The sequence below is a fragment of the Amphimedon queenslandica genome, unplaced genomic scaffold (genome assembly GCF_000090795.2).
Source record: "Amphimedon queenslandica unplaced genomic scaffold, v1.1 AMPQUscaffold_13522, whole genome shotgun sequence".
NCBI classification, from domain to species: domain Eukaryota; kingdom Metazoa; phylum Porifera; class Demospongiae; order Haplosclerida; family Niphatidae; genus Amphimedon; species Amphimedon queenslandica.
The window spans coordinates 338019-364109 of NW_003546242.1; the positions used below are offsets into that span (position 1 = coordinate 338019).

General features: G+C 34.1%; 1 protein-coding gene across 1 annotated transcript in view; it reads right to left on the reverse strand.

Annotated features, from left to right (window-relative positions):
• The window catches only part of LOC100634715 (E3 ubiquitin-protein ligase RNF213-like), a 38056-nt gene that overhangs the window by 9615 nt on the left and 2350 nt on the right, over window positions 1-26091 (reverse strand). The window contains exons 2-35 of the mRNA XM_019996398.1: window positions 11283-11949; window positions 10370-10510; window positions 10134-10324; window positions 9780-10087; window positions 9416-9675; window positions 9132-9371; window positions 8906-9083; window positions 8735-8793; window positions 8398-8689; window positions 8248-8343; window positions 8061-8189; window positions 7857-8016; window positions 7501-7806; window positions 6878-7452; window positions 6671-6836; window positions 6399-6622; window positions 6060-6356; window positions 4764-5716; window positions 4616-4716; window positions 3736-3810; window positions 3437-3682; window positions 3202-3391; window positions 2951-3158; window positions 2766-2891; window positions 2614-2722; window positions 2415-2565; window positions 1975-2146; window positions 1816-1928; window positions 1461-1763; window positions 855-987; window positions 592-812; window positions 463-545; window positions 195-418; window positions 23-139 (exon numbers count right to left, since the gene is read on the reverse strand). Coding sequence (XP_019851957.1) covers window positions 23-139; window positions 195-418; window positions 463-545; window positions 592-812; window positions 855-987; window positions 1461-1763; window positions 1816-1928; window positions 1975-2146; window positions 2415-2565; window positions 2614-2722; window positions 2766-2891; window positions 2951-3158; window positions 3202-3391; window positions 3437-3682; window positions 3736-3810; window positions 4616-4716; window positions 4764-5716; window positions 6060-6356; window positions 6399-6622; window positions 6671-6836; window positions 6878-7452; window positions 7501-7806; window positions 7857-8016; window positions 8061-8189; window positions 8248-8343; window positions 8398-8689; window positions 8735-8793; window positions 8906-9083; window positions 9132-9371; window positions 9416-9675; window positions 9780-10087; window positions 10134-10324; window positions 10370-10510; window positions 11283-11941 — 7806 coding nt within the window. The 5' untranslated portion in view covers window positions 11942-11949. The remainder of the gene's footprint in view (window positions 1-22; window positions 140-194; window positions 419-462; window positions 546-591; window positions 813-854; window positions 988-1460; window positions 1764-1815; window positions 1929-1974; window positions 2147-2414; window positions 2566-2613; window positions 2723-2765; window positions 2892-2950; window positions 3159-3201; window positions 3392-3436; window positions 3683-3735; window positions 3811-4615; window positions 4717-4763; window positions 5717-6059; window positions 6357-6398; window positions 6623-6670; window positions 6837-6877; window positions 7453-7500; window positions 7807-7856; window positions 8017-8060; window positions 8190-8247; window positions 8344-8397; window positions 8690-8734; window positions 8794-8905; window positions 9084-9131; window positions 9372-9415; window positions 9676-9779; window positions 10088-10133; window positions 10325-10369; window positions 10511-11282; window positions 11950-26091) is intronic.

Genomic DNA, 26091 nt, shown 5'->3' on the forward strand with positions numbered 1-26091 from the left:
ACAATTGTGAAGGTAGATCTACCTCAGCTCTAGCCTTTTCATCAACTTTACTATAAAAAAGAGTGCTTTTTTGAACAAAGTATTTAAAAACTAGCATTGCCCGATGAACATCTCTTAAACTTACAAAGCTACATTCATCCTAATAAGAATTTATGAATTATTATAATAATAAAGTATCAGTAAATATCTTTTACTTTTTTTCCTTTCATATATTGCTGAGACCAAGCCACAACATTAGTTATAGACTTCACAAATTTTCCTTTAACTTGAGGTATTTCTTGACATTGTTCTGAAACAATCTGCTCTATATATTTTTCCTCATTTTCAATGCTTAACTGCCCAAAATCATATACAAATGGTCTCATACTAGGAGGTAAATCTAAGACTCTATACACCAGTTGTCTCAGTGGGATGTTACCTGTACAATGAAACTAATTATTTTTAAATGCAAAAAGCATGTACCCAGTTTTTGACTGGTTTCATTGGCCTTTACATAAAAGCCTAAGCCAGCTGATTCCAGTTTATAGATCATTTCTTCATTATGCCTAATAAAAACATGATGTTAGTAGGTCTATTTATGCACACTCTAACTTTCTGTATGGGTTACAGGCAGCAATAAATTTAACATCATTTTTAATAGGTCTTCCATTCACACGTCTATCACACATTACTTCTTTAATTAACCCAACTGCATCACTTGTGTTAGCTTCATCAAAAAACAATATTGTATCAAGATTTATATTTGTCTTTGCAAGTTCTTCAGCTTCCATGACTTGCTTAGCAACATCAGCTTTTGAAATTCCTCCATGCATCTAGTATGGATATCTTATTATTTTGTAATAGCTACAAATTACCTTCATTATAAGCATATTTTTTACATTTTTTGTTCTTTTGCTATAATTTTGAGCAATTAGATCACACATGTATCTAATTAGTCTTGTCTTTCCACAGCCTGTTTCTCCCATTAGTATGACAGGTATATTACACCTATGATGTTTAAAAATAAATCAATATGGCTATTATGCTGTAAATGATTTGCATCTTATTAACTATATTTATAGCTTAAGCCCTCCATACCCTAGGCAACATGTTGTTAGCAACATTTGTGGTTACTTTGACTTGTAATCAACGTGTTGCTAAAAATAAAAATCAGTTCTATTTTTGCAAGAAGTTGCTCGAAAGATTATAATACCGTACAGCTGGTTAATTTTGTGGAGAAAAATTTTGCAAATCCTTAAAAATAACCTGATTTGCGGATTAAATATTTGCGGTTTTGACAGTTATTGTAGCATTATCTACTGTGGTCATGCATGAATTTCATTATTTTGCAGATTTAAATTTTGCGCTTTAAATGGAATCGCAAACTCGCAAAATTTAATTCCCCGCAAATATTTCCTGCTGTACGGTAACCACAAATGTTGCTAGCAACATGTTGCCTGGTGTATGGAGGGTATGATTACCTGAATTTCATATAAATTGCCATCATTTTTATAACATTATCAATAGTAAGAACATAAGTTGGGTCAGGGTCAATGTGTCCTTCTAATCCCATTACTGCTGCAAGTTTTTGAATCCAATTATCATAATTTTTGGAGAAGTCCACCCCATTTCTTGTTAGACCTTCATATAGCTGAGGTGTCATTATCTTGGGTTCAATGACTTTTTTTGTTACAGGATCCAGTAGATCGCCATTACTACTGACATTAAATCCAACAAAAGTAATACTGTGCCCATCCTTATTGAAAAAGAGGTATGAATGATTACTTGAAAGGAAAATAAAATTTTAATTAATATTACAATGACAGCTACACTTACTTCCTCTCCCATACTTTACTGTCATCAATTTGGAAATTTCTTATTTTATCATATGCAGCTGAGCCTTGATTTTCAATATCAACTTCTCCTTTTAAAGAAGAAGTAGCAAAGTCCTATCAATTTACATTAAACTAGATGTGAGATAAGGGAAAAAAATACTTTGGACATTCTTATCATAAACTTCACTGAAAATGTCTTTAATCCAGAAAAAATATTTCCAGCTAATTTTGTATTGCAAAATACTGATTCTTCACATGGTTTCAACTGCATGCTCAAAAAAGTTACGAAGTGATTTAATTCAGACCAAGATGGATCCTTCACTCCACAATATCTACCGTATAGCGAAATTTATTGATGAAGGTTTTATTTTGATGAGTTGACGATTTAAAATAAAACGGCAAATTTTAAAACTGTCAAAAATTTTGTACTTTTGTACCACGTGTACGTGAAGGACACTATTCGTCAAATTAAAAATCGCCAACTGGGGAAATTTACTGTTTTCGTCAAATTTTTTACTCATCAATAAATCCCGCTATACAGTATACAAAAATATATATGTAAAATTAATATTAATTTAAATTAATTTAGATCTAACTTACTTTAACAATACTTGCAAACGTCTGACTTGAACTACCTTTTGTTTATCACTATCAGAGGATTTAGACTTATCTATTTTCACTAAGTAATTATGAACAAATTTAAACTTTTCTGATTTAATCTCATCAATATTTACGATTTCTCGAACAGAATCTAGATTTATGATGAAACTTTTCTGATGATGGCTAACATTACATATACCTCTTTTATCATTTTCTAGCATATTTAGAACACATTTTGGTGACATGCATGTTATTTTTGGCAGCAAATCAAGCAGAGCAATAGTACTTAACAGAAAGGGCCTTTGATCCTACAACAAAAGGCATCAGCAAAAAATTATGTAATATTCATACCTTCAATATGGTAGCTTCAAGTATATAATAGTAAACTTGATGACACCTCCATACTCTACCTCGACTGTCCTTGAAAGCTCGAAGAATAAGTAGAGAAAAAAGTATAGAATCAAGTTCTCTTAAAACCTATACATTATTACCAATGATTTCTGCTGTGAATAAAGAAGTAATTAATTTATACTCACATTGGCTGAAATATCAATATGAAATATTGTGGCTTCAATTTTATTTTGATTAACGCTAAATAATCCTTTGAAAATGTCATCATTAGTAACATTTGGTCCATGTATTGGCAGGACAGCATGTTGTAACCAGTTTCTTTGTATCATTTTCTTAATGCATAATGTTTTACCCATTCCTGGTCTTTCTGAAGTTACCAATCTTACATAAGATCTAAAAAATAGTCATTAGATTTTTTTGCTTCTCAAACACTTACTTATCTGGGTCAATGTTAGATGCCTGTACTTTTACTCCAGGCTGGCAAACAAAATGATTCATCAAGTATTGAGAAAAAATTTCATCTGTGTATATGACATTACCGTAAGGTCGATTGTAAATTTGAAGCCTTGAAACTATGTGCGATTTATCCAAATTTTTATTAGTGCATACAATAACTAATTTATAGTCTAAAAACAAAATAGATCTATATTAGACACTCAGATTTTATTTACCATTTTTTCCTTGAGTACATTGAAATAATAATTTTAGTGCTTCATCACAGACTTGGTAAGATAATAGTTCAGCATGTGCTAAACAGAATATTCTAAAGTGATTAGGGTCCCCCAAAGCTCTTTGAAATAAAAGATGAATTTCTTCAATTGTTGTATTATCATTACAAATAAGGATTTCTTCATATAGTGGCAATGGAAGGTCCATATTTTCCATGTACAAAGAGAGAATAACTTTTAAAACTCCATCTATTGAAAAAATTAATAATAGTAATGGATTCTACATTTTAAAACATGCAAACCTGGAGAAGCGACCACTAAATTTGGTTCTCCTTGCTTCAAAAACTTTGGAAATTTTCGTTCTTTTGTAATAGGGCCTATAAGTCAAAATAAAATTGTTTATAAATTGACTCCATTCAGGAACATTTAAACCAGGGTTTCCCTTAGGATTTTGGCATAGTACTCATGCAGCTTCTTGTCAGTGAATTGTAAAGCCCTGTACTGTAGTACTACAGGGTATATTTGACAAAAATTGTGGGAAGAGAATTCTCCAGTTTTATATATTTTTTATACACAAGTTCCTATGTAGAGTAGAAAATTTAAGCTGATTGAATCGAACATAGATTTTTGAATTTTAAAGTTGTTAAAAAATCAGGCCAAACACCCAGACTATACTATATTGTACAGAAACAGACCAAATTTTGTTAGAAATGGCTAGAACAGAATTCCATAGTTTTCATATTTTTTGATACGTACACACGTACTTAAATTTTTAAAATTTTTAGCTGATTTTGATTATAATTGAATGTTTAATGAATTTTTAAATTTGCATAAAATGTCATGCACCTGTTTGTGCTTGATGACAAATGCTGTTTTGTTCACTTAGCATGCCTGTGGGAAATCCTGATTTAACCATACATATTAAATATAAAGGTTGATTTATTATGGTATTTTATGAAAAATAGATGCATCATCTAATGTAAAATCAAGGGTGAATTAATCAATCCTAAATATATATAGTTTATGTTAGATTTAGGCTAAAATTATGCAAAAATATGGCCTTGAACTATTTTCATCAAACAACAATTTGTAGTGGAAGTGAACATACCAAAAGATGTGCATGTAAATAATGCTTGGACTATTTCAATAGTAATCACACATAAAACTATTGTTTAGGTTTACCCATGTCGTTAAGTTTGCTTAACAATTTTGCAAGTTTTTTAAGTGAAAATGAAGTTTCAGAATTATTATGAGAAGTTGAAATATCAGTGCCAATGACATCACTACAAAGTAAACATGAACATAAGTAAAATAATAAATTAATTTTTACCATTCACTAGAAGTAGAAGTTGACTGCTGTTTAATGGCATCTGAAAATAAACTTGCTGTTATCAAATCATCATCATCAGGATGCTTTTCTGCTGCTTCCAAAGGTATTTGTGATGAGTGTTCAAATAGTGCTGGTACTACATTTTGAACTACTGAATGATTTTTTTTCATTAACATAGGTTCACTAGAAGGGGAATGTGCTTGCTGCTCAATTGAATGAGATCCATCATAATTATTCAATACTGGCTCTTCAATAGCTGTTGCATTAATTTTCTGTTCAATCTGAACATTATCAAAACACCACAACTCAACACTTTCTTCTATATCTGGATTTGGAGCCTTTTCAAAAGCTAAAAGAATTAGTTTTCGTGGAAAATCAAATGCTTGTATTAAGTTTTCTAGTATTTTATGTTGTTTAGATGTCAAATTACAATTTTCTCCTAATTCAGATGGTGGAATAGATGGAAGAATTGTTAATTCATCAGCTATATACTCTTTTGAACTCATTTCCTTGATGTGACAATCATTTTGCAGTGAGGCAGCATGTTTATTTTGTCCATCAACTTCATCTTCATCCTCATTGCTATCATTATTAACTTGTTGAATTAGAGACACTACTTGCTCAGCAGTGACATTCTGTGACAATGACTGTAATAAACTCAAAACTCCAGCTTGTACATCACTAGGTTTGACAATGCAACATAATTCCTTTTGTAGCAATAGCAACTGCTGAGTAGTGTAGTAGCTCAAGCAATAATATTTTTGTCTTGTTTTGTTTACCATTTTTTGCCAATTTTCTAGATCCTTTGTCATTTTTTTGCGAACAGTCATCAGTATATTCATAATATTGGGATGGTTACAAGAAAAAAATTGCACCCATCCGACATATTCACAATGACTTTGCTGATGTAACTGAATGAGTAACTCTCCTATGTGGCATACAGTGTTAAGTACCTATTTGAAAAGATAATTTATTATTCTGTTGAAATTAAATGTAGGAAAGCATGAATTGCTTTTACCAAAAATATCATATTGACTAAAAGCATAATGGCATCATTGGCATTAAAATTTATGCTAATCTAGATCTACTGCACATTTTTTTGTCAAATGTAAAACTATAAAGGAGGTTATGGCTTATGACACTGCAATTTGTTTCTAGCTACAATATTTCTGGTCACCATGCAAATATTGGGAGTCAACTAAGTTTTTAAATTCAAGTATGTGCAACAAAAACCAAATGTCACTCATCTCCTGTATTTTGATATTGGTATGTTTTATAGATGTAATTGTTACTAACTTCTCCAAATTGTTCTTTATCATTTGATTTGTTCCCCATTATCAAAACAAGTTTGCTCTCCAAGTGTTTTAGCTCATCTATTGTGTAATTCTGCTGTGGTAGTGTCATAGGACATTTTTGTAGGTCCATCTGTATTATGTCAGAAAGTTTAGAACAAGGCATTTCAGCATGACAACCAACTATATAGCAGCCATATTTATTTATATTTTTCATTTGGCCAATATAAGTCTCCTCCATTGGACCTTTCATCTTCTGTGCCAATGTTTTGTACCATTCTATTTGTTTGCCACAATCACTCTGTAAAATTATCATAATAATAGAACAAAAACACTACCTTACCAATTTTTGTGGAAGAGTTGGATCATGTTTAAGAGATTCCCATACATGTACAAAATTTTCTTCCAATTCTTTATAGCCAGTACTTTTTGGTATGTGGTAAATTAATGTAGCAAATGCATTGCCTATTGTGCGCAAATTTGAAAGAGCATCCTGTGCATAGTCATCCTCTCCACCACTACCAGTAGTAAGAGCAATGGTGATAAATTGCTGCAGATCGAGTACACCTACAATAATTTAAAAATTTAAATTGAAGTCAAAAGCTACAAACAAACTTCTTGTTTCTCTTTTGATCCATTTAATTAGCTCTTGACAGTTAGCAAAAATTTTTAAACAGGACAATTTGTTTTCATCAGAACTAATCCCATGTAAAAAGTTGCCTGTTTCTACTAAACTTTCATTAACAAATTGTAGGCACTGATCAGAAACTGATTTTTCAAACTGTAAATAAAGGAAAATAAAAAAATAATGCATGGATTTACCTGTGCAGCTAATTGTTCAATAATTCTGAAATCTCCAGTTAAGGTAAGTGCATCCTTTAAATTCAGAAAGGCTTTAGCTGTGCTTGCATGTTGACATAGTAAGCGATATTGTTGCATTCTTTGAACACAGTATATTATCCAAAAGGGATCACTAGTACATGCACTTCCGTTGCATTCACATATTCCTCTATGTAAAGTGCTAACTTCTGCTTGAAGTTTTTCTTCTGAGTATTGATCTAACAGCACATCAACTATTGACAATTTGACACTTCTGTCCTTTAAGCTCTCAAGATGCTCACAGCAACGCTTAAAAACAGGATTCCAAATATACTGTACAACATCACCAATCTGTAAGTCTGTGCCATGGCATTGCTCTATCTGTTCATTCCAAAATTTTTGAAATGTATTACTTCGATGGCTAAGAGACAAAATTGTGAATTTATCAAGGATAGTGAAAAGAGGGGCAGCAGACTGAAAAGCAAAAACAAATATTTGACCATTTTTCTCATAGCAAATTGATGATATGGGTTTTTCAGAAAAGTCTAAATTTAGATTTCTTTTTAATTCCTCTAGCCCTACTTGCAAAATTATTGAAACACAAGGCTATATAATAACTGACTGACCATATATATTTGCACTTGGAAGATTTTGAACAAGTACTGATAAATTTTTATGCTGTGAAGCATATGTTGTGTACTTTTTCAAGTGGCCTAAAAGAGTTGCATTGAACCGGCCTGGCATAGTTCCCAAATTTTTGTCATGGAAAATTGCTCCATACAACTTTTCCATCCTGGTTTGTTTCTCTTTTATCATTTCAAGATTGTGGACAGTAATTGAGCCATCTAAGATGCAGGTAGATATGTTAACTACAATGACATATGCTTTGTGACAGATGTCTTGATCACTATTCGATGTTTTAGAATGTCTTACTATTATAGTTTAATACAATTAGATTTCAATTGTGCTATAAAATATTTACCTTGAATTTTTAACAATGTTGGCCAAAGATCCCAATTGAGAATAGCTTCAATATTCAAACTTAAATCAGGATATTTTATTGGTAATAATTTTTTTATAATAGCCAAACCAATTTCTGATTGCTCAATTGTAGTCTTACTCTGATCACTTATGCAGCATTCCTGTTAACAATATGATAGACTATAATATACTATAATATTCTTACTGGGGTAGTAATAAACTTTTTGAAGCTTTTTTCTAATTCCTCAGTAATGCAGTCTTTAAACAGTGGTTTCATTTTTTTAAAAGCTTTGAAATTTGCTATTATTTCAATCTTGTCATCTATTGAGTCCAGCTAAATATTAATAAAAATTAAATTTATACTATATTTAAAAGGCTAACAAAATTTATACTTTTATAATCCGAGAAAGCAGCACATTTTCTACAACTGATTCCCAGATTTTCATTAATTCAGCTGAACATTGTAGTGACAACATTTCATTCCACATCTGTTAATTTAAATTAATACTGGATCAAAGACTACATACAAAATTTGATTTTACTTCAAACTCTCTTGGATTCTGAAATTGTGTTCTTCCTGAAAAAGACTCACACATTCTGTTTCCAAAATGTTGACCTCCAATTTCTTTGCTAACGTATACTGATAAGTAAAATGTTAGTTTAGCAAATTCTGGCAACAAATTTTTGCTAGAACAAACTGGCAATGAATACACTTGTAAAGTCAAAGATATGCCTTGCAAAATTAGGGCAGGCATGTTAAGTCTCATACTCATAAGGGATTCCATCAAATATTCAGCAGATTTTAAAATTTGAGACACTTGGATAGCATCAACTCTGTATGAATCATTACAGATGCTGGAACAATAGGTTTACCCTAACCTTTGCTTATGTGCATCTTCTTCAATCTTTAAAGAAATGACATGCAACCATCTTTTCACCTATAAAAGTGCAGCATGACATATTAGGGAATGGTAAATAATGTCAGGATCAGTGTGATTAAAATTTTAAAATAATTTGATTGCACACATTTAAGATTTAAGGCTTGCTTACAGTTCCTCTATTAACTGTGTTCAGCAATAAAGCAGCTCTTGAAATTGAATAAAATGGATTTATGACAGTGAATAACTTCTCATACACAGTTGAAGGCCAACTGTAAATAAAATTTGGCAAAAAGTGAGGATAAAGTGTAAGCCAAGATTCCAAATCATGATAAACCTGTATTGAACAGCTGCAAAATACTTTCATTAGACATGCATTGCAAAAATTCATAACTTACTTTGGGTCCCATTTTCTATTTGCAATTGCTTTCAATATACACCAATAAACTTGATTCTGGCCATGTGGAACCCACTGTATATAATTTGGGAATTGATTAACATCAATAGTCGGTAGCTGCTTGTTCATGATGAGATAAATTAAAAATGCTACTCTCAAAACATTTGATACATAAATGGGAGCTGATTTTGAATCAATCAATCTTTTACAACAAGCTTCTACTCCATTAATAAATAAATGTCTATGTAATGAAAATAAATATTAATTTACAAAAAGAAAACTTACTTCAGTTCATCATTATTATGAAGTAAATTTTTAAGAATATCAAGCTGATCACAACGCTGGTTTTCATAATCAATACCTGGGTATATAAAAATCAAACTCAATAATGCATTGACATCCCTTGAACGTATATTAGAATGCTTGATTTCCAATTTCTGAAGACAACAAATAATGAGAGCTGCCACAACAACAATTTTTTTATATTGAACTGCTTTTTCATTCATATGGTATTCAACTATTGAGAACAACAGTAACTTTATTTCCTATTAAAAATGCACAATTTTCATTAAAACAAAAATGTCATTAATGCATATCATTAAAGTATTTATAGTAGTTAACTGTATTAAAGAATTACATAAAAAGATACCTTTTCCAAATTTTGAAATGACAAAATTGGTGTAGTGCTCTTGATGTCTGAGCCCTCTTCTTGAATCCACATATTACTTAAGCAGTCATAAACTTCCATAACACTACTGACAAGATCATTTCCAGACACTTGAATATTGCCAGTATGAAGAGCTTTGAGCTGATCTTGAAGATAAATATGTAAGCATCTCTTTCTTGTAATATCCTCTTCTCTAAAAACAAAATCTTTAACAGTGCTTGCAATCATTCTCCAATTATTTCTCTTTTCTTCAATTTGTGGCAAAATTGCCATATCATACTGATGATTACCTGTTATAAATAATTAATCTGTGACCAACTTTAAATTCATTAATACCTCTGCGAACTTTAAGGACACGATGAGTATTCTCAGGTAAATTTTTTGTCACATTACAAGTAATGTACTCAGGTTGATGAGTACCCTTTGTGGCAGCTGAGTTCACATGGTATCTATACAGAGTGTTATCATAATTAACACCATGATTCATTTTCAAATCATATGTGAGCTCTTTCATGTCATCATTACCTCTGTGGATGCAACATTATTTTAAAATACTTTTACATCATATGTACCTAATCACTTTTAATGGCTCACTCCAATCATCAATTTGTTTATGAGAAAACTTAATGTACACTCTTGTTTGTCCATCCCATTGCCACAATTTTGTTGGTAACAATGCATGAAAAACAATTGTTCCTGACTGAGGTCTATGCCTAAAAAAAGGTATTGAGCTAGACATATTGAGAACTGAATAAACTTGTAGTTGTAATAATTGTTTTTAATTAATTTTTTGGGGCATAAATGGGCATTTAAAAATATTATTATTGTTTATCTGCATTTACTGCTTCTTATGATGACACTATAGAGTTATATGAAATCTTCTTTTTCCTTTCATTTTTGTCTTCTTCTGAAGCATGTGATATACTCAGCTATATATGTCTCATTTAATTCTTCTTGTCATCCAAATCGAGTCTTAAGCTTTTTCTTAGTTGTACTATTAACACTTTTACTTTGAATTCACACATAGCTTCCCTCAATTAACATCCTCTCCACTTCTCACTATCCACTCTTGCCATTATTGACATCATATTTTGATGTCAATAATCTATGCACTTTTGATGTTATGTGTCCATGTTGTAACTGCATTATTCTTATTCACTTATGACATTAATAATCACTTGCATTCATGTTTTTATTTTTTTAAAACTCACTGGCTAAGTGTATGGGTTTCCTTCAGCACACTCAATTATACTTTGATTTTAATATTAATATTGTGTGCTACATTTCCTATTTCTTTGGTTATCCAATAGATTCAATAAAGTATCTATGTTGAATAATATTTTATTATAGCTTCTGTCAAAAGCATGGGAAAATTTGAGAACTTGTGGGTTCAAAGTGCATGATAATGCCAAAAATTCTAACAATTTGTGGTACAACACATCAAATAAAAATACAGTGGTGTATTGCTAAAATTTAAGAGCTAACCTGACCACCATTCCAGTAAGAGCATTGTTAGGTATGTCACGAGGGCATATAGGTTCATAAATATGTAAATTCGAAGGTGAATCAGGACACATTTTCCCACCACTTATTGATTGTGGATTTGAAGCTGAATCAGGGAACAATTCACCACTTATTGGTTGTGGATTTGAAGCTGAATCAGGGAACAATTCACCACTTATTGGTTGTGGATTTGAAGCTGAATCAGGGAACAATTCACCACTTATTGGTTGTGGATTTGAAGCTGAATCAGGGAACAATTCACCACTTTGTGGCTGTGAATTTGTAGGCGAACCAGGGCATAATTCACTGCTTATTGCTTGCAGATCTAGAATACTTGGTGGAATACTTTCTTGTTCTTTTTGACATTTGTAACACTTCAAAAGCTCTTTTACAAGAAATGCATTGCAATCAGAATTACTGCAGCGCTTAAGTGGGGTATAATCAAAGTCATTTGGATTTAAAGGTGCTAAACAGTTTTTACACAGTTTTCTGTCAGGAACATAAAGATGACATAAAAGGCATTGTTTTCTTTTAAATCTTGGCTCTCCACACTGGCTGCAAAAACGTGCATCAACAGAAGGAAAAGGTTCATGACAGTGCCTGCAATTTGATATTGCTGAACCATCAGATGTTTGAGACATGATATTGGCTAAATAAGAAAACATATGTAAATATTATTAGCAATCAAAGCCATTTGCATGATTAATTTGAGGTGCCACATTATATTATTGGACTCGCCACGCTTGCATAGGCGGGTACTATGTAGTTGGGTTGTCATTCTGTCACAAAAATTCCTGTTAATTCCTGGTCAATATCTTTTTTATTGAGCTCTCCTGAGTTATAATTTTTTTAAGCTTTCAAAAAAAGGTAATTTATTTAGCTCTGTTGTATTTAATAACAATCCGTGATAGCAAAAGCTGAATATTTTTGAGAATAGACCACTTTTCCTAGCCAAATCTTCGCGTTTCACTCTATTTGGTCAAGATTAGCATTAATAGGTAGAGAAAAGTACCTAGATTAAAAAATACAAGGGAATTTTTTAATCTCTTTTTTTGTTTGCGAATTGCTAGTTACAGTTGCTTAAAGTTTGTGATTTAGCCTCTTTGAAAAATTTTCAGGCAACACTGGGGAAAGCAGGAGCAACCAAACTATCTCAGTCTCTTTTAAATATCTAGGCAAATTTTTTGTGCTAACTCTTTCATTGAATAGAGCTTCAAATGCTAAACTAAATTTCAGCTTTTCTTCTTTTTCCTAGCCACATGTCATGCTTATCTGCACTGCTAAGTGCTGACCACACCTATAATTTACCGTATAGGGCATAATGTTCGCGGGAGGCAAATTTCACAAAATCTACTAAAATTCCAATTTGTGGATTTTAATTTTGCGAATTCTACCACGTGTGCCATGCGGATACGGTATTAAATTGATATTCGCGGATTTTATTTTTGCAAATTTTCTTTATCCACGAAATCAGCGTAATTTGCGTCCCGCGAACATTATGCCCTATACGGTATTTTATGAATCAGTGCAGTAATTGCATTGTTACAGTTTACTCAAAATCTTTTATCCTTTTTTCAAATATCAAGTTGCTTATATATAATATAATAATTATCATGATAAGGGTAGTACAAGTAACACATTATCCCTCAGGTGAATCCCAGCAGGCGAGTCCACGCACCATGGTACTTCATTAATACTTGAAAAATGTAAAGCATTAAAGGAGTGAGCCTGAGCAAGCCATAGATTATGTGTTGTATGATCTACATGTATGAGCAAGTAAAGCAATTGCACAAGTCTAAATACAGTTTATGGATTGTGTTGCAGTCTTTTTGCTTAAATTTTTTCTATCACTTGATTACTTAAGAATCTCTGCAGCAATTAACTTATATAGTTAGCAGCAGTCACTGACCAAATATTTGAAGAAGATTGTACATCTGCTTTGATAACCTAAGCTTGCTGCTATAAATGCATGCCTGCAGCTACTACAGCTGAAAAATCGTGCAGCTTTCTCACTTGCATTTAATTTATAAGAGTCCTTTATATCAAGGAAAAAATTGTATAGCTTTCTTAAACTTTCTTTTTGCTTGAGAAGTTTTAGACAGCAGTTTATAGTCTTATCTTGCTGACTGTTTGCTACAGTGACTTCAGTAATATAATTATAGATACTTGGTATTGTTTGATAAGCTATAGCATTCAGTAAGGGTCACAAGTATAATAGGTCTATTTTTTCAAACAATACCAGGTCAATCCAAGTTTTAGAAAAATGTGTTAATTGATTTATTAACCGGGGGCTGAGGAGGCATAGAGCCCCTCCCTCATTCAGAAAAAATTACTTAAGTTCTGGACTCTTGGTGTTGAGGAAGACACTTTGACCTCAGACTTCCTTAATCTATCTATGCACACACCCATGTCACATCTCTCTCTCTCTCTCTTTCATCTTAGGACTTTGTTTAGTAACTTCTGGAACATTCATAGACTTTGTTAGAACATTCTAGTACTCAGTTGTTTAGAATATTCCAGTACATGTACAGAACACTCTTACACATGTTTAGAACATTCTTGCACATGTTTCATGCGCATGCTCACACAACTATAAATAGGCTCAGTGCGGCCACTGTTTTTGGGTCTTTGATTATTATAGTCTTTCTGCTATCGATTAATAATTTGGATAGCTATTGCTATAACAAGTAGCTGAACAAATCTATCACTTGCATGATCATGATTTCAGCAGTTTCCAGTGGTTTAAGGAGGGATCAGAAGCACCAGTATGATTAGAATTATCTTGACCACACCCGTAATTCACGAAAATGAAGAAAACTTGAACACTGTTTTACCATAGATACTGTATACACATGAATATGAAACTCCTCTATACACACATATAAATTCCCATAAGAAAGCATCATAAACGTCACATCCGGCTGTCCTCACCCGTGTTTCGCTGCATTCATGGCTACCAGAGTATGTAAAGTAATCACAGTAGCCTATTTGTTTGTTAAAGTAGTGGAATGATCCCTCAAAGGACTTTGCAAAGCCTTCATATATTGAAATAATGCTCATAAAAGATAGATTGACCGCAAATCTTGGCTCTACAGTAGATGTCAGAGCCTACTTGTTGTGTATATTTCACTCAAGCCACTTTTTTAGCTTAACTTTGTTGAATTAGGCCAACATTTTATATTGCACTGATAGGTTATTGTTTACTAGTTGTAGTAGGAGGGCTATTATTTAGAGCTTGTGTCAAGTAGAAGAGCTGTTATTTTCTAAATATTGGTTTTTCAAGCCCCAACTTTCTAGTCAATTTTTCGTGGTAATACTTTACTTAATTGGAACTTTTTCTATATGGTTTTGTAGCTTAAGAATAGGTAGTTGTAGTGGGCCTATTCTTAAGGGAGTGTATTTTTAGTTTTGGTACAATTGTGTTGTCAAAATCATCATTTTTAGGTGACAAGAGATAGGAAAGTCATGCATTAGTAGACTACATATACTAAAAAAAGGAAAATGCTAGCAATTATGATGCATGATAAATGTCAAGTTTTATTGTATTATTGTACATAAAATCTCAAATTTAAATTTGATTAGTAATAATAATAATAATACTTTTTATCATTATTTTTATTGTGAATGAAAGACATAATATGACATATTTCCGGTGAAACACACCTCAGAACATCCAGTCCGGCCGTGTTTCATATTCATGTGTATACAGTATTGGGCGTTACTAGAATGTGGATGACTGTGGATTGTTCCGCATGTGGAACGAGCACGTGAGCGCGCGGACTGTGCACGGGTGTATGCCTAGAATGCAGATCAGCTCCTAACAAGTTCAGAATATACACCATGATAACTTCCAGCGGATCAGTCCTCTTGTTTTTTTACTCATTGATAAAGTAAAAATAGACATAAAATAATTATTTTTAGCAGTAATAATTTCAATCTTTGAATGTACGACATTTCAGTGATAATATCAAGTTAAAGCTCTAGCCTTCAGTCATTGGTCACAAAATATCTGTCATTATACTGAATCTAGTTGCAACAAAATGAGTTACAATCTGAAATGTGGACAAACATAGTTCTTCATTGTGTAACAATGATTATTAAGATATTTCATGTGACCACAAATACTGCTGTGATTATATTTAAGATATTTAATGTTGTTATTATAATGCTTTCATTAGCAGCTTAGTCTTAGATTAATAGCAAATCATTAATTTTAAAAAGTTTCAGGTAATTAAAATATTTCTTGATAATTATGAAAAGTAAAACAATTAAAGTTGACCCAACTCTACTTGCTAATGCAGAGCATAAGATATTTTTATTTGACTATCTTCTTATTGCAAGTGTCATGTTTTCTACATGTATCAAGTTTACCATTATTATAGCTTCCCTCTAATCCTGTATAAATATTTTAAATGATGAAACAAGCAGTAAAGATAATAATGTGAAATTAAAAAAAAACTATATTAGTGTTAGTTAAAACAAAAACACATCTATAATATTTAATTAATATCTTTAGTACTGCAACTAGAATCACTGAATAATATTCATACTCAAAAGATGCTAGTTTCATGATTTATTAACACTGAGTTGTGATCATCTTGACGAAACTTCAGATTTACCACATCGCTATGAAGCACAAAGATCATGCAGCTATAAAAAATTTGAAAGACCAAATTCAAAAAACTACTTCATGTTCAGTAATAAGTTATAGGAAACTAAAATAAGATGTCTGTAGATGCATCCAAATCAAGACTTTTTTGCAAATGAAGATGTTGTGCGAAGAAAAATCATATAGGTTGCAACAAATTTTGGCCAATAGAATAATTTATATTAATATTTTTGGCAGTATCATAATAATCTTTTTTACACAATGAAGATAATTGTTTCAGGTGACTTTCATTGTTTAAAGCCTACAGCTATGTTTGTTCTCATTGCAGATTGTACTCATTTTGTTACAACTAGATTTAGTATAATCTATTTTATGAACAATGACTGAATGCTTTTGATGTCATCCCTGAAATGTCATACATTCAAAGCTTAAAATTATTATTGTTAAAAATAATTATATTATGTCTATTTTTACTTTGTAAAAGAGTTAAACATTGCAACAAATAAAGACTGAATGTAATAAAATAACAAGAGGACTGATCTGCGGGAAGTTATCATGGTATATATCCTGAATTCGTGAGGAGTTGATCCGCATTCTAGGCACACGCCTGTGCACGTTCCGTGCTCTCAGCGCTCATTCCACGTGTGGAACAATCAGCAGTGATCCGCATTTTAGCATAGATTGTATTACCAATAAAGTGTCTATGGTATTACTAAGTAACAGGAATTGGAAACTGATGACGTCACACGGACAGACTCTGTAATGGTGGAAAAGCAATGGAAGGACTACACAAGCTCTTCTCCTAGTCTCCAAATGTATAAAATTTGAATTTTATTCACTATCGATGATTAACAGATAGGTCTTGGGAGTTCATGACTGTTCTTTGTGACGGTTAAATATAGTTTTGTTGCCAGAATCTTCACCGACTCTCGCGGCCCATGCTATCATTGAAATTGCCTTTGTGATGGCACAAACTAATGAATACAGCTATTATTTTTCCACAGTGTCGTCTATGGCTTATATAATAGGCTAAAGGCATGTGAAAAACCCTGATCTTTGTTACAGTTTTTGTCCTTTATCCTAATTTTACTTACTTTTTGTGATATAGGTTGATTAGATACGCCTCTAAAAACAGACATTTTGGTATCTTATGATTAGTATTAAGCACTTGTCATAATAAAACTGTCCCAGTGGCACGTAGCTTTACTTGATGCATGTTCCTTATATTGACACTCTCTCAGTTTTAGTTATCCCTAGCAAGTTATAGGTTGAATAAATTTTACACCTATAACGCATAGTTAAAAAGCATGCTTTTTCCCATTTTTCTTCAAAACAAAGTGCTGTATTACAGCTTTAACAGTTTCTGATAAGTAAGTAAACCTTCAGCAACAATATCAGCTATATAACTACCCTGGATCTGGCTTCAAGCTACACTTAATCCAGCAGTCCTCTGAGTCATATTGCTCTTGTCTCAATGAGCCGGGGAAGGGGCAGAGTCTTACAAGGTTCGTCCGCACCTACTTTCATTAATTTGAATGAGATCATGTAATCAGTGTCCAATCCCTGTTACTTCATAATACTATACTCTACAGTGCTTTGCATGTTGCTTGACCCTGCAAACTTGTTAATCACGTGACTTTCACCATACTAATAATACATGTCACGCGAGCAGGAAGTAAGAAAATTGGGTCAAACAACCTGCAAAGCTCTGTAATATCTATGGTAATACAATCATAGATAATAGAGTTTAAAAAAGGGATAGGAAACCACAGAAAATATTACAGACATATGATGCATATCCTAGCAACCAATCCGGTACATTGATGGCACGAAATATTTTGACCACAGAATGGAAGTGCATTGCAGCAGTTTGTCATCAGTAAAAGCACACTTGATTTTAAAACTTTCCTTATTATAGCTCATTTGCAGAGTTCAAGACATTATCTTTCTCTTGATACCTTTAAATGAACCATTCTGCAAATTGGATGATTGAAAATGATGTTCACAAGTGCTAAGTGCAGATGTTGTTACTGTCAATTTTGTTTTGTACCTTTTTCTCTGAGATTTCAACTGCACTCTTCAATTTAAGTTTATATTCATTAGAATAACTTGAGAAGCAAGGTAACTAGACCCTTTTATAAGTGATACAGCTTATTAATGAAAGACCAGAGGCACATGTTGACTCCAAAATTACTAAGTTTTGTTTTGTACCCTTAACTAAAAAGCAGCAAATAATTTGGCCTTGGAACTTTTTACACAAATATATTGCCATTACGGAGGTAACAGAGGTATTTTCACATCTACATTACAACACAGTGATAAGTTAAAACTATTTATTGATTTTCTCGATGTAAGGCTGTTTCCAATGACTTTAACAATCTTGTTGGTAGTAATTTTTATGAAAAGCAGGAAAGGGCTACTTGCAGAACAACACTGCTGGAAATACTACATTGTATGAGGGATAGTTTCTCTTCTAATATTCAGAAAAGACCTGTCATGGACCTGTCATTGTCAACCTGTCAATAGCTTCTTTTCAAATTTTCTTTACATTGATTAATTGTTAAAAGTGATTAGAGTTAATGCGGCACTGGCGAAGAGCATTTCCTGCCGGGAACGGTGGTTTCCTATCCCTTTCCTTTTAACTCTAATATCTAAAGCTGCAAAAGTCGTGGCAGCCATTTTGTTTGGGGGTGAATCCTACTCAGTAACGCTACCGCGTTACTAATGATACAACATAGATATTAGAGTTTACAGGGATAGGAAACTTCCGATTGCGGTTTTATTATTTCCCTTGAGTTTATATTGTAGCCTAGCAACAAGATAATTCTGATGCTCCCTTCCCTTTTACGCAGCCCAAAAATTAGGCAATTAGCTATCTGGGCTGATATTTTCTACAGTCTCTACCTGATAAAAGCTTTTTTGAAGATTTACGTTGCATTATTATTGCTCTAGAATAGTGCTTCAATATAATTAAACTGTGATAGACTAGTGTGTCTACTTTATAAAACATTACATCTTCATGAAATGACGCCAAAATTTTTGTTTTGCATTTCGACATTTGTATCTCAAACACATTTCTAAATACTTCATGATTAGCAAGGTAGACCGATTCTACAAGCAGTCCTCCAGGTCTTCCAATTCGAAGCAGTCCTGTGCATCACTTTGGTGGTGTTTTACACACAAATAAAGCAAATTTTTTTTTGCTTCTACACGCCTATCTCAAAAACTGGACGTTCTAGTACCCAAAGGGCCCCATCTACAGAAAGTCTATAACCTATCCCGGGTCTTCTACCCATTACCATTAGCAGTTGCTTTAAATACTCTAAGTACCTCAAAAAAATTTTGCTTGAGACACATGAAATAAAGTGATGCATTACCAACATTCTAATTTTGAGGAGCCAAATAATAAAATGAACATCAGATAGCTAAAATAAAGGAAGAATATAGACATAGCTCCATTACAAGTTCATTTTCAAGTTGATACAGTGGACCTGAACAGGCTGAAAGACGATGAGAAAGATCTGCAACATTACAGACTAGCCACCATTGCTCAGTGTAAAAATGAAATTTATTGAAAATTAGAAAGAATTAATACAGTATGGGGAAGGTAGCTTGATTTCCTGTGAAAGGAAGTTTCCTATCCCTGTAACTCTAATTTCTACCATGCCTAGTTGTAATTGACCAATCAGATTGCTCAATTTCAGGTTCTTAAATAACTTACATACCAACAAGTTTCCTGGGAGGTTGAATAAGTAGCTTGAGGCATAGATATTAGAGTAAATAAAAAGGATTGGAAACGGGGCGTAGCAACAGGAAATGCTAGTTGGGTTACCACGTGACAACCATCAGTTTTTTGCCATCTCCTCCATTGGTGAAGTTGCTCTGGAAGGATTTTGAAGGAAACTTGTGTTGCTCCAGGACAACGCTTGCTTGTGATTTATAGCCTATTGCACATATAATTTTTAGAGCTACCCGCAGCAAGTTTTTTGTCTCTGTAAAGCTATGTTGCAATCAGTTATAGGTACAACAAAATCAACTATTTTCGGTAAACTTTAGCTCTTGTAACAAACTCATACTTCATAGATTCTAACTCTAATCTGTATAATTACTTTGGAAAGTGTAAGGCCTTTTATTTGATTATAATGGTTTCCAGTTTTACTTTAGCATGTTTTGAGAAAAGGGAGAATAATGGAATAAATGGCATTTTAAGAGGAAAACTGGGCTGTATCGTGAAAACTATAACATTTTCTGTACAATAGATAACAGTAGTGTTGAGGGGAAACATCAGGCTTCTTGATGCATCAGTTTCACTTGAATGAGAACAGTCCTTTGCCAAATATAGCTCCTGAAAGAAGGAAAAGTAGCCTGAAAATAGTGACAAAATCCATAGATATTAGAGTAAATGAAAGGGATTGGAAACTTCTGCGTGGGCGTAGTTGCTAAGCAAAAAAATTGCTCTTTAGGCAGTTTGTTTCCTTTTGACCACAAAATTCTTGATTTTTTCCATTAAAATTAGAATAACTCCAAGAAGAGTGCTCTGATGAAAAAGAAACTTAACTATCAAGGAGTTCAATGTTTTGCACTGTTAATTATTATTTATTTGGCATATTTAGATTAATATTTTGAGTGTTATAGCGCTTTTGCCGATAAAATTGCTGTTTTCTCCCTCTAATGAAGACAATTGTAGCTAAACTCTAAAAAGCTTGTCAGAATATAAAAGAACTTTCAATTACCTATGGAATGATATGAGGCAACACTAGAATAGCAAAAGCATGAAAGCTATAGAGGCGAAAAGGTGTCAAAAAAGATGCCGACTTTGTGTACCCATAACTGGTCGAAAAATAGCTCTATAGAAACAAAAACCTTGCTATAGGTAGCCAGAAACTTTCTATGTGGAACAGAAGATATATCATAAGCAAGCGCTATCTAATAGTCGCACAATATTCCTTCGAAATCCTTTCTGCACAACATCTACTGCGGAGGAGATGGAGAATGCAGATAAACACGGACGTTGCCAACCAGGTAACCAGGGGTGATGAAAATCGCATCACCAGGCGGGAACGGTAGTTTCCAATCCCTTTCATTTACTCTAATATCTATGCAAAATCCCAACCCGCCTCTGTTTGCTTAGTAACAATATACAAATGAATGGAGGTTGGGCTACACCCATGCACCCGTTTCCAATCCCTTTCATTTACTCTATATCTATGCTCGAGGTGAATAAGTAATTTCCCCGGACAGTTAGAGAGTAGCTAGGGAATTTACTTATTCACCTCCTGTTTAAAAAATGCATTGCTGTTGCTAACTGTTGCTAAGTAAACTAGTTGTTTATTTTAGCACATGGTAGAAGTTGGTTATACAACTCTGTGTTGGAATCTATGGCCTTATCATATCTCGCGCCTATAGCCCTCGGTATGATAAATGCCATAGATACGTCCACCTCATTGTATAACCTTTACATCTATGGATACAATCTATGATTCTAGTAATGCCCAATCCGCAGTAGCGGTGGTACTGTGCTTTTCATTCCACTTGGATTCCATTTGCGTGCTCTGGCCATAAATTGCATAATACATGCACATAATATGGAAGGGAGGAGTTTACGGAACATGCAATGATCCAAGTGGAGTGAAAAGTGCAGTATTGTTATTAGTAACGCAGTAGTGTTACTAAGTAGGATTCACCCCTAAACAAAATGGCTGCCACGACTTTTGCAGCCTTACTAAACCAGGAAAACAAGCTCCTATGCCTATGAGACTTCTTGGTGGACCTTATCTTCACTAGAGGACTCCATTGGTACAACTAGCATGGCTCTAGACCTAGTCTTTATTTATTTATTTATTTATAACTTTATATTGCAAGTAAAAAGTGAGTAGTAAATTAAGAGAGGATATTATGCTTGCAGTGGGAGCACTGAAGGACTAACCTAGATCACTAGGAGAGCCTTGAAAGAAAAGAAAACAAGAGAGAAAGAGATGAGGAGAGGGAAAAGGAGACATACAAAATCACAGATAATAATAAGTTAAGAAAAGAAAAGAAGACAAGAGAGAAAGAGATGAGGAGAGGGAAAAGGAGAGATACAAAATCACAGATAATAATAAAATTAAGAAAAGAAAAGAAGACAAGAGAGTAAGACATGAGAAGAGGAAAAAGGAGAGATTCAAAATCACAAACAATAATATATTAATAATCATAAAATCAAATACATATATAACAATAATAATGATAAGATTCATAGGCGTAGGAATGATTCAAAAGTTGGGGGGCTCAACATCAAAAAGCATGACTTAGCATGTGAACACTGGGGGGGGGGCTAACCCCTCTTGCTGAAAAGTTGGGGGGGCTGCAGCCCCCTCAGACCCCCCCCCCCATTCCTACGCCTATGAAATTATGATTAAGAGTTAGTAGAAACATGCTAGAAATTATAATAAGTGAGGTTACTGAGATGTAGATGGAGGTGTAGGATATAAGTTGTGACAGCTGCTACACGGGCATATTAGACGATACGTACATGAGCACTCGGATTTGAAGTTGGCTAGAAATTGCTCCCAAAAGTAGGTTCTGACATGAGATAAGACAGTGGAGACAGGTAGACTTTGGTCCATAGGAGGGAGGGAATTCCATAATCTTCAAAGGATGGGGATGGGTTTCTTACATTTTTGACAAAGAAGGATATATCATTCAGTTCCAGAATCATCACCAAAGGTAACATGTTTAGAGACATTAATCGTGTCCTATAGTCAGAGACAAAATCGTTCAAGATATATTTGGTAACCTTCCGCTGGACTCATTCCAGTAACTTGAAGTCCCTCACAAGATTGGGTCGCCAGATTAAAGAGCAATATACTAATTGGGACCGTACCAGGTATATATACAGTGTCTTTTTGATTTCAACAGAAAAAGAGTTTGAAAAAGACCTCCTTATTAGTCCCAGTGTCTTGTAGGCTTTAGAAATTATATGAGAGATGTGATTTGACCAAGATAAGTCAGCAGATTAGGTATACACCAAGATCTTTGTGAACAGATGAGACCTTAAAAGGACAGTTGTTAATGGTGTAGTGAGGGGGCATAGCTCCATGTGACAAGCTAACTCTCAAAATGACACTCTTGTTCTCATTAAATGACATGCCATTATTCTGACACCACTCACTCAAAGTGTCCAGGTCTTCTTGTAGGGGACTACTGAATGAAAGGCTCTTGTCACACAGTCACAGGAGTGGAAACACTTTGTGTCATCTGCAAAAAGTAGAGTAATAGAACGTTTTATAGACAGAGGTAGATCGTTAATAAAGAGTACAAACAGAAGGGGCCCCAAAATACTACTCTGGGGAACCCCAGATAGTACAGGAAGAGGAGAGGATTTAGTTCCATTTATGGACACCTTTTGGGTGCGATGAGAGAGATAGGCTTTCAGCCAACTGTAGGCCTGACCTGTGATACCCAGTGAATATAGTTTAGATAGGAGGACATCATGAGGAACTGAATCAGAGGCTTTGCATAAGTCAAGATAGGCCACATCAGTAGCTATAGTTTAGCCTCCAGATTGGGAGTAATTTGATGTACCATCACTAGCAGCTGCTGCTGTGAAGACTTCCCCTTTACAAAGCCAAACTGTGACGTAGTAATGAGAGGCACAATAAAAGTAGTGATATGATCAAATACCAGTCTTTCTAACACTTTGGAAACAGAGCATAGTAACGTTATGGGTCTACAGTTCTTTACATCTGACCTTTCCCCTGACTCACTGGAGGGAGTTATCAGGTGCACCTTCCACTCTTGAGGCAACACACCATGCATCAATGATTGACAGAACAAATGGTGTGGTAGAAAGATGGCAGAGGCACAGTGCTTTAATATCACTGGACCTATCTGATCAATTCCCATAGACTTCGGTGTTTTGAGTTGGGTTAGAGTCTTATACACATCAGCTGGTAGTATGTTAACACATCCAATACAAACTTCTGGAGGGGACCTAATTTGAGATTGATTGGTCATTGCATGACTGGAGAGCACAGAGAAGAACTGGTTAAATAGGTTGGCTTTAATGGAATCATCCAAAGCAGTGACTGAATCCATTGACATAACTGATGGCAGTTGGCGAGAGGAGGAGCAGGAATTACGATACCTAGTGATGTTCCCAATGTCGTTAGGAGAAGAATTAGATACTAGGTTGGTCTGATGTAACAGCTTGGCCTCCAGGATGTGGTTGAGCAGCTTATGTTCTAGATCCAATATCTTTCTCTTGGATAATAGAGTCGGTGAACGACGGTGTTTCCTCCTCAAGGTGTTAAGACAATTGATCCTGCCTCGTGTCACAGGTAAACCAACTAGGTTGAGTGTGGGAACAAATTTTAGTTGTTGGAGTGAAGAGAAAAATCCCTTAATATATGGCCGACCGAATAAGTGACCAGATTCTCTCAACATCAGAGGAGCTGTAACAATCAGAGAAGTCGTAAGACTCTAAGAAGCTACACATTCCATCAAAATCACTTTTAGCGTAGTTAAGGACAGTGCGAGTAGACTTTTTAGTGAATTGGTTGGGAAGTGACAAGGTCATCTTCAAAAGAAAATGATCTGAGTACAAATATCTATCAGTGAAAACTGTAAGTGTGTCAATTATTTGAAGAGAGTTAGTGATAAATAGATCTAGTATACCTCCCCTGTTGTGTGTGGGGACCTTGACTACTTGGGATAGATTATGCCGAAATATAAAGTCACACAGCTGAGAGGGTAGATCTGTTGTACCCGATAATGTAGGCCAATCTATTTCTGGGAAGTTGAAGTCTCCCATTTTGAGGACAGAATTAAAAGAAGAGAGAAGGAAAGTAAGATGATTTAGGACTGAAGTTAGGTAATGGGAGTCGGAGGAAGGAGGGATGTAAACTGCACATACACACAGTGATGAGTGGGACTCAATAAGCAATGACAGAATTTCAAGCATGGGAGGGGATAATATAACAGACACAGGAAACATCTGATGTACAGCTAATAATACACCTCTGCCTTGTGAGACTCAATCTTTACGAAATACAGAGTAATTAGTTGGTAAAATTTTACTATCAACTATTGAGTCTGATAACCATGTTTCAGTTACTGAGAAGATATCTGGACATAGCGTGTAGGCCATTGACTGAAAGGTGCCCAACTTGTTCACAAGACTCCTTGCATTCCATAGATAGGCTACTAGTCAACCCTGATGTGTAAGGGAGCATCTCTTCTGTAAAACTACCTGCTCGAGGCCTCTTTCTTCCCAGGATAAGTCCTTTTTGACATAGATAGGTGAATTATTAGGCCCATAAAGAGTTGTCCGGCATGCCAAAATAGTCTGGACATCTTGAAAACTGTTGAATTTAACTAGCAGGGGACGACTTTTACCAGTGTCACGGTTGTATTTACCTACTCTTAAACAGTCTCTGATAGATATGTCGGATAGAGACGAGTCAGAGGATTCAAGAACAGAGAATATGGCTTCATGGTCTAACCGCAGTCTTTCATGATACGATGTCCCATGTGGATTTTCAGGCAGACCAAGGAAGAGAAGATTAAACTTCTTTTGGTGCAGAGGAGCATCATGAGAAATTTGAGGAACTCCTCCCATACCCAGACTATTGTCCCTTTGCTGATTAGTTACTGCAGGGCTTACACTATCAGAAGTCTAAGAGGAAAATGAAAAATCAGTGAACCAGCCGTTTTGTTCAGCCTATTTCTTTTCATCTTCATCATCATCAAGTCCTATCAATCCAGTAGTCATGTGTATCTCAGCATTGGTTGATGCTACAAGGATAATTTTTATGCCAATCTGCTCCAACAGTCTATGCGCAGGTCCATGTCCCATCAGATCATTCTTCAAGAATAGAAAAAGTGATGCTATGACTGCTGGATTGTACCATCTTAGCTGCATGCCACCATTAATGCAGATCTCAGAAATGGAAAAGCAAGCTAGCTAGGTTAGCTATGCTAAGTATGCTTGGAATCAATTGCAATCGTACTTAGTGAAGGTTTCCAACTAAAAAAAGGTATTAATCTTGCATATTACTCTAAAGTGTGTAATAAATTATTTTATTTCAAAAAATAAACAATAATTTATTAATTAATGTGATAATAATATGAACTTGACAACAGGAAGAACAGGAATAGCTACAGAATTGCAGGTAAGATGGGACTTCTTGAACAAGGACATGT